Below are 14,262 nucleotides of genomic sequence, written 5' to 3'. Positions count from 1 at the left end.
GTGATGCCAACTGCGCTCAAATAGTGTTATCTGTTTACAAACAGTCTAAAAAGCGGATAATTTTTGATAATCTGGTGTTTTTTTAATTTTTTACAGCATTTACACTTACAAAGCAAGTCTTTTAGAGATCGATTGTTATTCTTTACTCCAAATTGACACAAAGTGCGAGGAAATGCTTGCTGATCGAATCTCTGATAGTTTAGATCATGTATTCTTTGTAAAATACTATAAAATTGCTTGTTAACCAGTTTTGCCTTAATATTCTTTAATCCTTTACGTTAACATAACTTCATTTTTGCCTGCATTGTTTTTATAATCGCCTTTGGAAGCCGTTACCTTAAAATTGGCGGGTAGTTGCGGTTCTGGTATGTCTGGTGTGGATAGAAAAGTCGAATTGGCTAGAAAGAAAGCCAAACTAGCTGCTCTAAGAGAAGAGAGGCTTAGAAAGGAAGAAAAACACAATAAAGCCCTTCCTTCTTCATTTAGTATACCGACTGTTGATGCTATATCAGTTGATGGAATTCTCAGAGAACTGGGTGTTGTCAGTAACATTGAAACGAATGGGAGGATGGATCAGGACGAACTTGAAAAATCGGCTAGCTCGGTTGTCTCAACTTCCATGTACTTTTCTTGATTTTGGGTTCATTCTTAGTTCTGACACAGTGGAAAGACGACCCCAGTCAAAATTATCTTTGTCGAAGGTTTTTCAGTGCTCCGTAGATTCGCAAGAACCCATCACTTATTCAAAGCAGGTCCAAACCGACCCAGAAAATCTTCCCAAGGTGAATTGTAAGCCCCTGTCCACATATCACTCACCACTTGTACCAGCTCCCAATATAGAAAGGTGGAACGAAGATGCTTCACGCACGTTTCTCGGATTGCAGAGTTTTGAATGGGACGATGAAATAGGAGGTTAGTTTAGCATTTGCACCCTACACCTTTCGTCTCTTTTATCTGCCTCGCCTTTTTGTTTCAAGAAATGTTATTTCCTGCTTATGCTAACTGCCTCCGTTCTCATTGTCTAGCTAATCCCTACAACGAAAATGATTCACATCTGTCCGAGGTGACCCAATTTATAAGGAACCTTGAACTTAACAAGTCCGTTCGATTTAACCACCCTGAAACTCCTGTGAAGTCTGCACCACGTAGGTTTATTTCAGTTAACATTTCTACCCTAAAAACACACTGGGAACTACCATCTCTAGTTCACACGTGTTTTCTGAATTACCATATTGACGTGTGTTTAGCTCTTTTACCTCCTCCTCTTCACTGCTTACGCGCGATTATTTAACGCGCAGCCTTTCTTACCTTTAGTGCGTGAATTAACGGAGGAGGAGAAGCAGGCAGCCATGGAGACAGAATCATTTCATGAATTCTTTTCCCGCACTTCGCGGATCATTCAACGTGCTCTGGAAGAGCCTAATGACATCTTTTTCGACTACAGTGGTGCCGAACGAGAGGAGGATGCGTGAGTCACACATAATTCTAAAGCGTTTGATTTATGAGACGTACTGTCGAGGTGAAGACTGTGATGGTTTATAGGTATCGTGTCCTTCTGTTTTGAGATCCGTTCTCAACTTTACCACTTCTTTCGCCATTGCTTTGGCATCGCCTACATTTTCGGGCCATATTGATGAATTTTTCCATCTGATCGATATTCTGCTTTAGTTTTATTTAACTAGTATATGGGTTTCCTGTTCTTGATTCGCCTTCTTTTTTATGTCGACTTTTGTATTCGTTCATCTGTTTTGATTGTCTTTAGTTCTTATCGGAATATTGGCATTTCGATCGTCGGTTACTGTGCCAATCCGGCTATCGTTCCTCGCTTCCACATTGTCATAGGCTTTTTTCTTTTTTAATGCTTCAGTATTATTAGAAGTCTTGTTTTTTTTGAAACTGCGTCAAATGTCTTCAGTACCTATGAGCCAATAAATGATGCGGTGAATTTTGAGTGTACAAATTGCAGACTGGTTACGTTAGCTCCTTTAGACTAGCTGTTTGGCCCTTTTCGAATACTTTTTAGGCAGTAGTTAATACTGCTTATTAGTGTTTTTTCTGTACACAGAAATGTTGCAGCCGAGAAAAATTAGCTCTGATTTAAAACATCGCGCATTAGTCTTAGATTCGCGAAGTCCGAGGCTACCGTTTGCAATGTTAGTTTGGGGTAGAAATGAGGTAAAGTTGAGCTTTAATTTGCTGAATCACTGTATATGCCTCCTTATAATTCTATTCATCGTTATTGGTAGTAGTCATGTTCCCAATTTCACCTACGAAAGTTTATTTTTGCAAAATGGTCAAATACGAATTCAAGCATTGTTCGTTCCGAAGCCTATGGCTGTCTATTTACCTTATTTTCCCATATAGATTCACATGTATGATCATTTTTTACTTATTTACATAAAGTGCGTCCTAAATCGTTAATTTTTTTAAGCCATTTGACTTTCACTACCCATTAGTATATTCCTTGTAATTTTTAATCCATTTTCATTTCCATTTCGAAGCCTTATCTTAGTTCTCGTTCTTTTTTTAACTCGGTCGTTTTAATGAATTCGTTATCTGAATGAATTTTAGTCATTTTGGGTCCTTTTATCGAGGTATCTGAAAGTTTTTTACCTGTTCAATCGAGATCCTCACATTTAACCAGCCAGAATTCTTCCACCCATCCATTCACAGCTACGAGTGTCCATCTGCCCTTTTTCTACCCATTAATTTGGAAATATTTTAGCCTATTCATTTGACTGGAAGCTTTTTTCATAGTACATACGTTCATTAAAATATTGACCTATCCAATCATCTATTCCTGTATTAGTCCCAGTGTCTTCCATCCAAATCCATGCATCTCTCTCTTCATTTGGCCACTTAGTTACATCATCCATATTTGGATTGATAGGTAATCAAAAGTACTTGCACCTCCAGAATTAATCTTGAATACACCTTCTACTTTTAGACAGGGAAAACATCAGCTGGTGAAATACATCGGCGACTTTTATGATAAGACCTACGTATCGGGTGGGGGACGAGGCTCCGTGGTGGCTTTGGACTGGTCTGCAGTGCACCCAGAGCTCCTCTTAGCCGCCTATCAAGCCCAGGCTCGCGAGGGCAGTGGCGTTGGTGATGGCAATGGAGTTGACGAGGGTGGAATTGAATGCTCATGTTGTTGTATTTGGAATTTAAAGTATCGACAGACGGCCCCTGAGTACGTCTTCACCTACCGAGTTGACATCACCGCGGCAACACTGACTGAGTTTCATCCCTCCTTAGTGATTGGAGGCACGAGGGGTGGACAAATTGTCTTATGGGATAGCAGGTAAATTGTTGGTTATAATCATCGTTAAATTGATGTGGATTCGTTTTGCCTTTTAACTGACCATTCCCCGCGTAAATATACGCTCACCAATTAATCCACCTTTTTGTTCATTCATCAATGGTGCTGGGGTCATCTCTGGTAGCGTTATAAGGTGCGGGTTTAAGGATGGGTTCTTTGCTGCTGCGATGAATACTGCGAGGGTGATAGTCAATCGCGACAGACTGAATGGTGTGCGAGATCTAAGATCCACTTTAAGCAAGTGTCGTTCTCCTTATCTATCCACCCAACTATAGATCCATTTATGTTCCAAATTCATTCACCCGTTTACCCATAGCTATACTGATCTTAGCTTCATTTATTTATTCCTGGTCTATCTATTTATCTATCTTGGACTCCCTCTCCCATCACTTATTTCCCCATTCGTGCATTGTGGATCTGTTCGCTTGTCCATTCATTCAACCCGAATATCTTTTCAACACTATATCCACCCTAAATCATCTCATTCAATCCTTTTCTGTTCCACTAAATCGTCTATCCTACAGCCATTTATTTTTCAATCCCAGATTCATCAATTCATTTTTGGATGTGCTTATATGTCCCTCCGCATTTGATTTTTCGAACCGTTTGGTTTCTATCCCCCATCCGTCCTGCTTCCAGCTGCCTATCTTTCCAACAATCTGCCCATCCATTCACAAATTGCTGCTTCGATCGCCCACACATCCGTTTACCCTAAATCCACTCATTTCTGTTGCAGTCCTCATCCTAGACCTATCTATTTGAATTCCTTTGTTCATTCTCATACCATTATTTCATCCATCCCAAATCCACGCATTCCGAATATGCTGGTTTATTCGTCTCTACTTTCCATTTGTTCGCGTCGCCGCTAATCCATCCACACATTTCCGGATTTTCTCGTCTCGAATCCATCTCAAAATCGACCAGTTCATCCCGAACTCGTTTATTCACTTACCCACAGATTAACTCATTCTTCCACCCACTCCAGTTTCATCCACCTTTTCATGCAGTGTCTATTTTTATCGAATTGATCCATCCCTTAATCACTGATCCATCTATTCATTTCGAGCTTACTTCGAGGAGTTGGTTAAGCTTAAGTCACGATCCGCAAAAAATCACCAAAACACTTGTTAAATCAAATAGACTGACATTTAGGCTAGCCATCCACCTCTTTTTCTCCACCCATCCCCTCCTATTTCATTCAGCTTGTATTTATATCCCTTTGTAATCCTCATATCTCCCCTACTATCCCCTTCATTCAAAAGTGTATCTATTCCTTTCGGATCTGCTCTAGACCCTTTCGTTTTCTTTTTAACCCCAAATTCACATATCGCTTATTTATCCTTTCATAGATGCATTTATTCATCTGCCCCTCCTGGATCCATCTTATTCAAGCAATCGTTTTTTTTTCAGGCCACATCCGTGTGTCCACCATCCATCAATCCCTTTCGTCGCCCTCCTTTTTGAGTCTATTTAACGAATCCCAGCTGACTCACGTAGCACTAAAGTTGATGCTCCTGACACTGACTTTCACAGTTTTTTCTGTTACTCTCACATCTACTAATTAATGAGCTATCATTATACCATTAACGTGTGTCAATTCACGAGTTCATAAAAACATCCATCAATTCTTTCATGCATTAATTTATTTTTCCGCACCGACATTCATTTCACAATTATTGAGTCTCTTCATCCATTCGACCAGCTATGCACCAATCCATCTATTTGTATATGTCTGTCCATTCGCTTAGCCATCAACAATCTATCCATTCTAAGATTCATCTTAGATCTGCCTATCTGAGATGAGACTGCCTTATTTGCCGTACACTCTATTATTGCTAGGTTTTTAGTGTTTTACTATACCTTCAGGGTGAATCGTCGAACCCCGGTGCAGATGACGCACCTGGCGGGCGATGGAGCCGCGCACGTCGAGGCGATATGCGGCCTTGTAGTTTCGGGCAGTCGCAACGCCAATAGCCTCGTTAGCGTCTCCTCTGAGGGCCGCCTCTGCTCCTGGGCCCTCGATATGCTCGGTGCACCTATCCAAACCCTCGATCTCACACCCTCCGTCATCAATTCCACTTCCTCCGGGGGTGTGAAGCGCTCCTCCAATCCTATTACACCCACCTGTCTTGCTTTTCTGCCCGGTCTCGATGCCAGTCGGTTTCTAGTTTGTTCACAGGATGGCTCGGTGTATGTTGGCTCCCGTCATGGAAAGTGAGTGTGGCTCCTCTCTTCTCGTCTGTCTTCTTTTCTCATGTTTCTCTTTTTCTTTTTCACCCATTCTTTCTTCCCCTTATCGACTTCGTCTTAGCTGATAAAATTATTTATCGTTGTGGAATCGGTGGAAGTCGTTGGTGGACGGGGTTATCGTCTTGTCTTTTACCTCCCGATTGTCTGTATGAGTTCCGAAGGGATTTGGGGCCGTAAGAGAAAAGGCAATGACAGATTCCAGGAAGTAAAGAAGCGACTTCTTTTTTTCACAACCTCCATCTACGCGCCTAATTCAACGCCTAACTTATAACCAAAAAGCTTTAACATAGAAATAGTTGTCAGTGCGGTTGAACCACCCTTGAAGAGTCGGCTTCACTTCATCATCAATGTCTTTGTTCTTGACTTATGTCAAACTAGATTATCTGAGCTTAGGTGGTCCATGCTCCGAATATTCGCATAAGTTACTTTTGTGGGCTCGAAACGGATTCAACGAAGCCGGAATTGTCACCCACTTATGGACACTTGGACATCTTTGAAAGATTTGCCTTTCATATGTCTTCCTGTTGAGCGCTCCAACTCCTTACTGTACCCGGTGTTTTCTGTGCGAGTTAATATTTGTAGGTTCTGGTTTAACGCCTTGGTTCACAAGACGGCTAACCACCATCGCTGTTCTACTTGTGGAGATCGGCACATACCGTGCATAAAACCACTACGGTGGCATCCCTTTTGGAGCTGGTAAAATTCAGTGCTCATATGATATGCACGACTCACATGACTGGCCAAATTCGATTATAAACTCGTTCTAATCTGTCATTCTACCTTTTTTTCGAAGTTTTATGTCACTGCATTGGGACGAGTAGCTTTTAAGTTCATATGCGCTCCTTCAATTATTTTGGAAAGGTCCTAACGTCCATGGGAGATGGTAACTATCATAAGTACGAGAAAAGTTGACGCGTTATTACCAGATGTTGAATATTTTTCGATGCGGCATTTCATACAACTAGAGCATAAGCTTTTTCTTCTATTTTAGTCTAATCGGGTTGAGGTTCAGCCGTTCCAGTTACGTCACTTAGTGTGAATCATTGTAACGATGAATTACTCTAAGTCTTGTCGATTGGAGATTTAAAAAAAGTCTTAATCCCTTATCATCCCAAAGGTCTGGAGACAACTGGCTCCTTTTTTTGCTCCAAAAGACGTATTTTTTCAAAGAAACCGGCTGAATTATGCCGGAAATGCAGTAGAATAACAGTCGTTTCATTGTCTATTTGGTCTGCTGCTACAAAACGGATCCTTTTATTTCGTGTACGAGGTGATCGTTTCGATACCTGTCTGGCACACTAGTAAATTTGAGACTGTTATGAATTAGGAATGAGTCAGGACCTTCGCTCACGTCCGGGTTTTTGGAATCTCATTTTCGTTTATTTTTGCGACCCCATTTCATTTGTCTTGCTGAATTCCTCCTGGCTGGAGATCCAAGACGCCTTGTTTTTTGTGTTTAGCCTACCAACGTTACACCTTGACCCGGTGAGTACACACACATTTTTTTGCATTTTGCAGTCTAACCTTTGCTTGTACACTCGATCTAATGAACGGTTCTAACACTACACTAATGACTTCTTTAAGATTTTAATCTTTTTAAGTGCTGAGTTGGGTAGTCCTTACCTTTTGATCGTCTTGAGTATGCCGAACCTTTGTGTTAAACGCACACCTCGGGGTTCCGATTTTTGACATTTTCATGGCCTGCAAAACCACGGAAGGCAAAGCGTAGTGGTAAATTCCATCTTCAATCAGTTATACAGGAGATAGACGCGTCACCAGTGGGTTTATATAAACTCATAGACGAATGACGGGAAGTTTGTGCCACCCCGGCTAAGAGCACTTTATGATTGACTAGGGATTTATATTTTTAGCCACGAATTAAGAGGAAAATCGGTGTTAAGGTAACCACAGAGCGTCAGTGGCTTGAAAAGTACCCTCTTCTTGTGGGTAATTTAATGCTCAGTTATGAAGACGGGTTGATTGGTAGCAAAATGTGTAGTGCTTGCCACGCGCAAGCGAACGGTTTTGAGAGTGGATACGCTCGCACCACGAGCAGTTGCCCCGCTTTTGACACAAACTTCGGTTTGGCAGCAATTAATGTTGCAAACATTTCCGTCCTTTTCGTACGTAAAACTGATGAGTTGGTGTAAATCACTCGAGATTGAGTGGCTGTTTTGTTAAGTGAGGTTTTTGGCATGTTGTTCTCACCATAGTGGAATCAAACTAATTGAAAATGCGTTTTGTTACCCTGAGTATGAGTTCGTTTTGAGTGCCTCAGTGATTTGAGCCCGTAGCGGCTTGAATGTTTTTATCAACTATCATAAGATACGTTAGTTTCAACACAACCAAAAAAACGGTACTTTCCGTGTTTTGTGCACGCTTTGGGTTTGTATTTTCACAAATGTCGCGAAGTTTATCTCGTTGTCGAAATCAGTTGTCTACAACCACACTTAACACTAGCATATATGTGATTATTTTGATCGTGAGTGGTTTAAGCACGATCTGAGCTGATATAATTGACCATCAATTTTGGTGGGAGCTACACACCTGTGACAGGTAGGAATGACGCTAGGGGGTCAGTCATTACCACTAAACCCTGCACCTTTGACAGGAACGCGGGCTTGACGGCTCAATTTGAGGGCCACAAGGCGCCAGTGACGGGCGTGTCGGTTTTAGCGAGTGCAGAGGTAGCGGTGATCGCTGAGGACGTTGCAGTACCCATGACAAACGGGGGCGAAGGTCCCCTTTTCGTCACCACTGGCATGGACTGTAGCATGCGACTTTGGAGCGTCCGTGAGTCGCCCGCCTATCCTCTGTTGTCCTACGAGGATCGCAATGACTACTTTGTTGGTTGTGACGCTTCTCCTATTCATCCTGGGCTCTTTGCTACTATGGATTTGTCTGGGTGTCTGGACTTTTGGTCCCTCAACTCTGACCATGAGGTGAGGTGGTAGTCTACTTCCTTCTTCAGATGTAGTTGGTAATTTCGTTTTGAGTTATTATTTTGCTCATGCTGAATAATTAGTCATTGTTGAAGGTTCCGAACCGTTTCAGTGTTGGTGCTCGATGGTCTACCTGCTTTGGTGTCAGGGAATTATATTCATAGTCTACTTTTTAGTAAATGTTTTGGAGATGTTTTCTTATCATCACTTAGTTTGTCATCCACTTTTTTGGCTCAGGTTCCCACGGCGTCCATCCAAGTAGAGGGGGATGCACTCTTGAATCGATGTCGATTCCACAAAAAGGGCTTTCACTTGTCTGTCGGTGGTGATGATGGTCGAGTACGCCTCTTCGAACTGCACGAGGTAAATTCCTTTTTTGCTGACGATTTATTAGTCTGATTATTCTTAAGTGAAAGCCTTAGCTCGGCGTGTTGTCTCAATTTGTACTAGTAAGAACATCTTCCTCCTTCTTTCGTAGAGTCTGGCAATGCCAAAAGCAGACGAACATATTCAGTTAAACCGTTTGGTAAGAAAGCTTTCAAACTCCGCGGCTGAGGAATACGAAGTACAGAACCATGCCTGGTGGCACGGCCACGTCCGCTAACTCGATATAAGCGACTTTTCCCTCCTTGCTCTCTTCGTCGTTTACCATCAATCGCATCTTCTTGTGTAGTGTTCAAGAATAAGCATTTACTTGGCGCATTTTTGCTGGCAGAGATTTGATTAGGTGCCTATGCAAGATTAAACTTTTATTGATTAACGTATTTTTTTCTCTCATCTGTTGAGAAAGGCTCTCGTTCAGTCGGCATCCATTTTTCTCGACTTGTTCGTTTTAGTAGCAAGCGGGTGTTTTGTATCCCCTAACGACACAATTGCGAGAGATTGTAGGCTTGTGGAAATAGTAATGTTTTCGGGTCTCAGAGCGCTGCGTGTTTTGGAGGCTTTCGAAAATATAGGGTTACCCGGGGGTTGTCACGGTTTCTGCGATCGGGCCTCCTATGCTGCAGCTTCCATGGGTGCGGTTAGAGTTGTGTTCGTTACAAGAGAATCAGCCTCAGATAGGTCGTTTTTTCCCTGGTGGGTGGTGCTAGGCAGTGTTGTGTGTAACTCCTCTGATTGTACTGAGTGCTATGAATAGTTGGAAATGCATGGCTGAACAAAAGAGTACAGGAGACCCAAAAAACCCGCATTCTTAAGGGTACTGCAGAATAATTGCATTTCAATACTTAGTAGTCTTTTTAGCCGTCAACTTCGATAACGGGCTACTTGGAGTCGCCGACTTTGTACATCTGCTGGGCAGTGGGTAGCTTCAACTTCTGCTATGCACCAACCATGCATTCAGCTTCAGTATTATTGTCTTTGAGGTAGTCGCGGAAAGAAAATTGCGGTACTAGTTTTAGAACACCGTAGGTGGTCAAGTTGTTTAAAGACATAGCTCATGGAAACTTGAACTCCTTGAAAACTCTTGGTTAGTCTGTATGTTTCACGAAAAGGAAGCATAAGCTTCCATCAACAAACAAATCAAGAGCCTAAGGTCTGCCTTTTTGCTTGCTGCTAACGTTACAGTAAGTGTGTTTCATCGGTAAACATTTGTACAGATATAGTCAATGGTTAATAGTTCAAAATCAGTTTCTTCCACAGCAATCGTAAAAAAACATTCGCTGCTGCATGTCTTACAAGACTGCAAAGACCAACTGACAAGCACAATTTAAACATAATCTTCTTTATTCTTTTCGCATTTTTAAGCAAGCTACTAATAGTTAATTACTGCCCTACCTTGAATCGTTTTAATGCATCAGAGACACACTCACAATAAGTACCGGTGTTTAGGTGCTGCGCGGCTCGGTAGCCGGCTCTTTTGTGTACTTTGGTCATGAGGCAAGTCTGTGTATTGGGATGTGGCGCACTGGGTACAGTGCTCTCGAATCTGGTTGTTAGTAATTTACCCAAGCTTTCAGGCTACAATCCAAAGGTACGTGCCTAAATAATCATTCAAACAACCCTTCAGGTGATGTGGTATGTTCGTGACGAGGAACATTTGCAGAAACGTCTCGTCGATGTGATTAATACTCACAGAGAAAATAAGAAGTATCTCCCGGGTGTCAAGATTTCTGACAACGTCTTAGCATCTGATGATGCTGCAAGAGTGGCAGCTGCTGCAGATGTGATTCTTTTCGCCTATGCCACCCGCCATGTCACTGAAATTCTGGAAACAGTGAAGGGACATCTAAAGAAAGATGTTCTGTTTATTTCCTTTTCTAAAGTAAGTGTCTGTAGCCCTGAACTAGCTATCACAGCCCATTAATTTTAATACTACCTAGGTCACCCTTGTTATGCAACTGATTTGCAACACATTTTCGATATTTTAGCGTACCTTTGAATCGAAATGCTCCTTTTTTTCCGATGCCATTTTATTATTGATCTAGTTTTGCAATTTTCTTATCTAGGATCATAGTGCATAAGTATAAGCACTTAATTCATGAGTATAAGCCTAGCATGGCCATCAAGATTCATATTCTAATTTCTTCGGTATTTTTTTTATTAACGAACTGTTTTACCATTATGCTTTACCTGATTTGATTGGTTGTTTTTCGTTCCACGGAATCGTTCGGTTTTACTTTGTGCTGAGCTTCGGGAAAAATTGTTTCCGGCATCCGCACTAGCGTTTCCTATTGCTTGAATGAAAAAGCATTCAAATTTTGCGTAGTTTGTATTACGTAGTTTACTTTCAGATCGTCAAGGGATTTCCTTGTCTCAGGCGTTTCATTTAACTGAAGTTCCCAAATCACTTATAGAAGTGGTTTTTCTCAAAATTTTTCTTCGAAGTACCTTATGCTCATTTATTTAGTGCACTTTGTTGGCACTTTTGGTTTATTTATGTTTAAGGCTGTTTATACAAATGCCCTGGTTCCACGAAAGTACACGGTTGGCGATAGCATGATGCATTTTTTGAGGATATTCGCACGTAATGTAGACGGGAATTGGCTGTACTAGTTATTTGCTCACTTGATTCCGACTTTCGATTTGTTTCATTTTTCTATGACCACTTGCTTGTCGACAGCTGTTGGATTTGGTGTCCGGAAAATTGGGGTCTTCATTTCCAATGCTAAACACAATGCGCCTGCGGGAATGTACCCAGTAAATGACAGCTTGTCTGCTCTTCATTTTTCATTAATTTGCAACTGGTGATCATGTGGTCAGTTCGGACATTCGACAAGGCTCTTCTCTTTAAGTCTTTTCATGTATATTAGACCTGAAACGTACTGCAAACTTGTATTTTTAAGAGAAGAATTTGTGCACCCTTTGGACTTAAATCGTCTATAGGTACGGCTTACAAATTCATTCCTCAGCCCATTTGAACTTTTTGTGACATCTTGGTCAGGTCTATTTTTGAATCGAATAGATTATATGGACCAGAAGCGGATTAAAGCGGATTTCGGCCTCAAACCTACTGACTTATGAAGCAGAGTTGGGGCCGAAGCAAAAATTTTAATTTTGATTATGATTAATTCTAAAACCTGTTTTCTCTTTGTATATCATGTTTAGGGTCTGGTGGCACCCGAAGGAAAGCCCCAGATGAGCCAGGCCGACATATGGTTGGTGAGCGAGGAGATTCGCCGCGTGACTGGTGTGGAGGCGGTTGTTGTCAGTGGTGCTATGACGGCTCGAGGACTTGCCAAGGGCGAGTTCACCGAGGTCACTGTCGGTGCGATAAGCGAACAGTCTGCCGAAGAGGTGAAGAAACTGCTTGAGGCAAGTCCTGCATCTTGTCCTTTAATAAGCCTCACAACTGTAATTCCAATCCACTCATGGTACCTTTGAAGCTTTAACAACGAAATCATTACCCACAAAACTGTGACAACTAACAGGGTTCGATAACTGTGAAAATATTCTTAAAATACTAAACATAGTCTGTAGTCCTTTCTCAGCTAGACACAAACCTGCATCTTCATTTTTCTTCTTGTTTTAACTGCTCAGCTACATGCTTCAAATAACTCCTTAGCCCTTTTAATGTCAAGAAGTTGTGGTGCAAATTGCTTGGAGAAGTATTTTCTACCCTCTCATCCCAAATGTGACATGAATTTCCATGGGTAAACTTTGCGGTAGTTTACGGCATGAGGTCTTGTGTTGTTTTTTTAAAAAAACTATATCACTTAATCACTACCATTTCACTGATCCTGGTTGTCCCTGAAGAAATTTTCTTGTTTCTACTCTAGTTTCATTGTGTCGAGTTGGTCGACCCCAACCGTAATTGTCTGGCCCTCAAGAAGTGTATGAATTCGCTTGCAGTCCACTCCTTGCACAGAGCAAGCATAGTCTTCTAGGCGTGAATTGATGCGTTGCTTGGAAGTGTGGCGTGTGTAGTGAGTAGTCCTTTGGGGGATAGCCAATGATAAGTCCGTTCCCTTAACGAGCGTTGCAATCCCAAAGCCGTTCTACATCACAAGCCAGTCAGTAAATAACCAGCAAGCAAACGACCCTTTTCTGTAACGCGCATGATGGGAGTCAAGAACTAATTGATGGTTTCTTGAAGCGCGTTTTAATCTGCTTATGCGTGATAAGAGGGTGGGACCCATTTGTCTTGTAGCTTGCCCCAAAACTTTCCCCTTCTCAGTTGATGCTCATGTAAATAGGTCTTTCTATCATCATTTACCCTAAATGTTGCTGAAATTTGTTTAAAATGCACTGGCCTCAGCTTATTCATCGGTAGAGACGCTTAATCCATCATGTTCAAGAAAATATCTTCCTGAATATGCTGAATTTTTAAGTGATTTGTCATGTGTGCCCCGCAGTTCACGTTCACATGTTCTTTGCAGACGGAGAATCTTCTCCTCACATGGACGGCTGATGTGGCGACAGTGGAGATTTGCGGTGCGCTGAAGAATATTCTCTCGGTGGCGGCGGGCATTGTGGACGGTCTAAAACTGGGCGCCAACACTAAATCGGCCATCATTCGTCTGGGGCTCTATGAGATGGGTCAGTACTGCCACTACATGTATGGCAAATACGGTGAGTATTTGTCTCGAATTCCCCACTTCTCGTTTCTATCTCCCACTCTACTTGAGGCATGTTAAATGTAAGCATTAGTCGTTTAAACTATAGGATTCGAAAGGTCGGTAGGGTAGTAATGGCTCAATACTTTGTCATGAGCTTACGGAAGGACTAGCCGACTGGTAACACATGTGAAGTGAGCGGACTCTTATTCCTCCGTTGTGGAGGTTGAACCATGAAAGCCTGAAAAGACTCATGTAATCGTTCAGGTGGTTAAAAATAAATGCCTTTCATCAATCAAACTAGACTTTACTGCTTATCCACTCATAACTTATGAATAATCATAAGCTATAAAATCTACCTTCAGCTCATCACTAATCATTGCTCTAGTGCCAACTCCTAATTCCTGCGTTACACTATAGTCACATCATGTCCCCAATTTTAGCTGCTTCACCACTTCAGCTGACACCACTTCTCGTTATTTAATGTGGAGCATCAAGGATTTCTAGATTTATTTAGACAGTTTTCTTTAAATGCAACCCAATCTTTATTCGTTGTTTGAATAAAAATAAGTCACCGAAAAGTAGGAAACAACAAAGCATCGGCAAAACAGATGTGCCTACAGCGTTGCTATTATTGACACTGGTTCTCTCACTTCACTAATTTAATATCCAAATTTTTTAGAGAAGCAACTTGACACCAAAGTAATACAGCTTTTTGCTGACAGATTTGAACCCTCCTTGATTGAACTAA

The 14,262-nt window shown here is 41.7% G+C and overlaps 2 protein-coding genes across 2 annotated transcripts in view; both read left to right on the top strand. All coding sequences in view use genetic code 11, as the record gives it.

Annotated features, from left to right (window-relative positions):
• Positions 1-367: 367 nt before the first annotated feature.
• EGR_09090 (Cytoplasmic dynein 1 intermediate chain 2) lies at positions 368-9,121 on the top strand (the record flags this gene model as incomplete). The annotated part of the gene is made up of 9 exons (XM_024498339.1): positions 368-621; positions 653-912; positions 1,026-1,145; positions 1,315-1,468; positions 2,948-3,307; positions 5,192-5,539; positions 8,187-8,517; positions 8,755-8,880; positions 8,996-9,121. 9 exons carry the CDS (start codon positions 368-370, stop codon positions 9,119-9,121), a joined length of 2,079 nt encoding a protein of 692 aa, XP_024347248.1.
• Positions 9,122-10,390: 1,269 nt separating this feature from the next.
• The window catches only part of EGR_09089 (Glycerol-3-phosphate dehydrogenase [NAD+], cytoplasmic), a gene marked incomplete at both ends in the record, with an annotated part of 10,899 nt that continues 7,027 nt past the window's right edge, over positions 10,391-14,262 (top strand). Inside the window, 4 exons of the mRNA XM_024498338.1 lie at positions 10,391-10,489; positions 10,526-10,780; positions 12,064-12,252; positions 13,335-13,527. Coding sequence (XP_024347247.1) covers positions 10,391-10,489; positions 10,526-10,780; positions 12,064-12,252; positions 13,335-13,527 — 736 coding nt within the window. The remainder of the gene's footprint in view (positions 10,490-10,525; positions 10,781-12,063; positions 12,253-13,334; positions 13,528-14,262) is intronic.

The sequence above is a fragment of the Echinococcus granulosus genome (assembly GCF_000524195.1).
Source record: "Echinococcus granulosus chromosome Unknown EG_S00131, whole genome shotgun sequence".
NCBI lineage: Eukaryota > Metazoa > Platyhelminthes > Cestoda > Cyclophyllidea > Taeniidae > Echinococcus > Echinococcus granulosus.
This window is presented reverse-complemented; position numbering and strand designations above follow the sequence as displayed.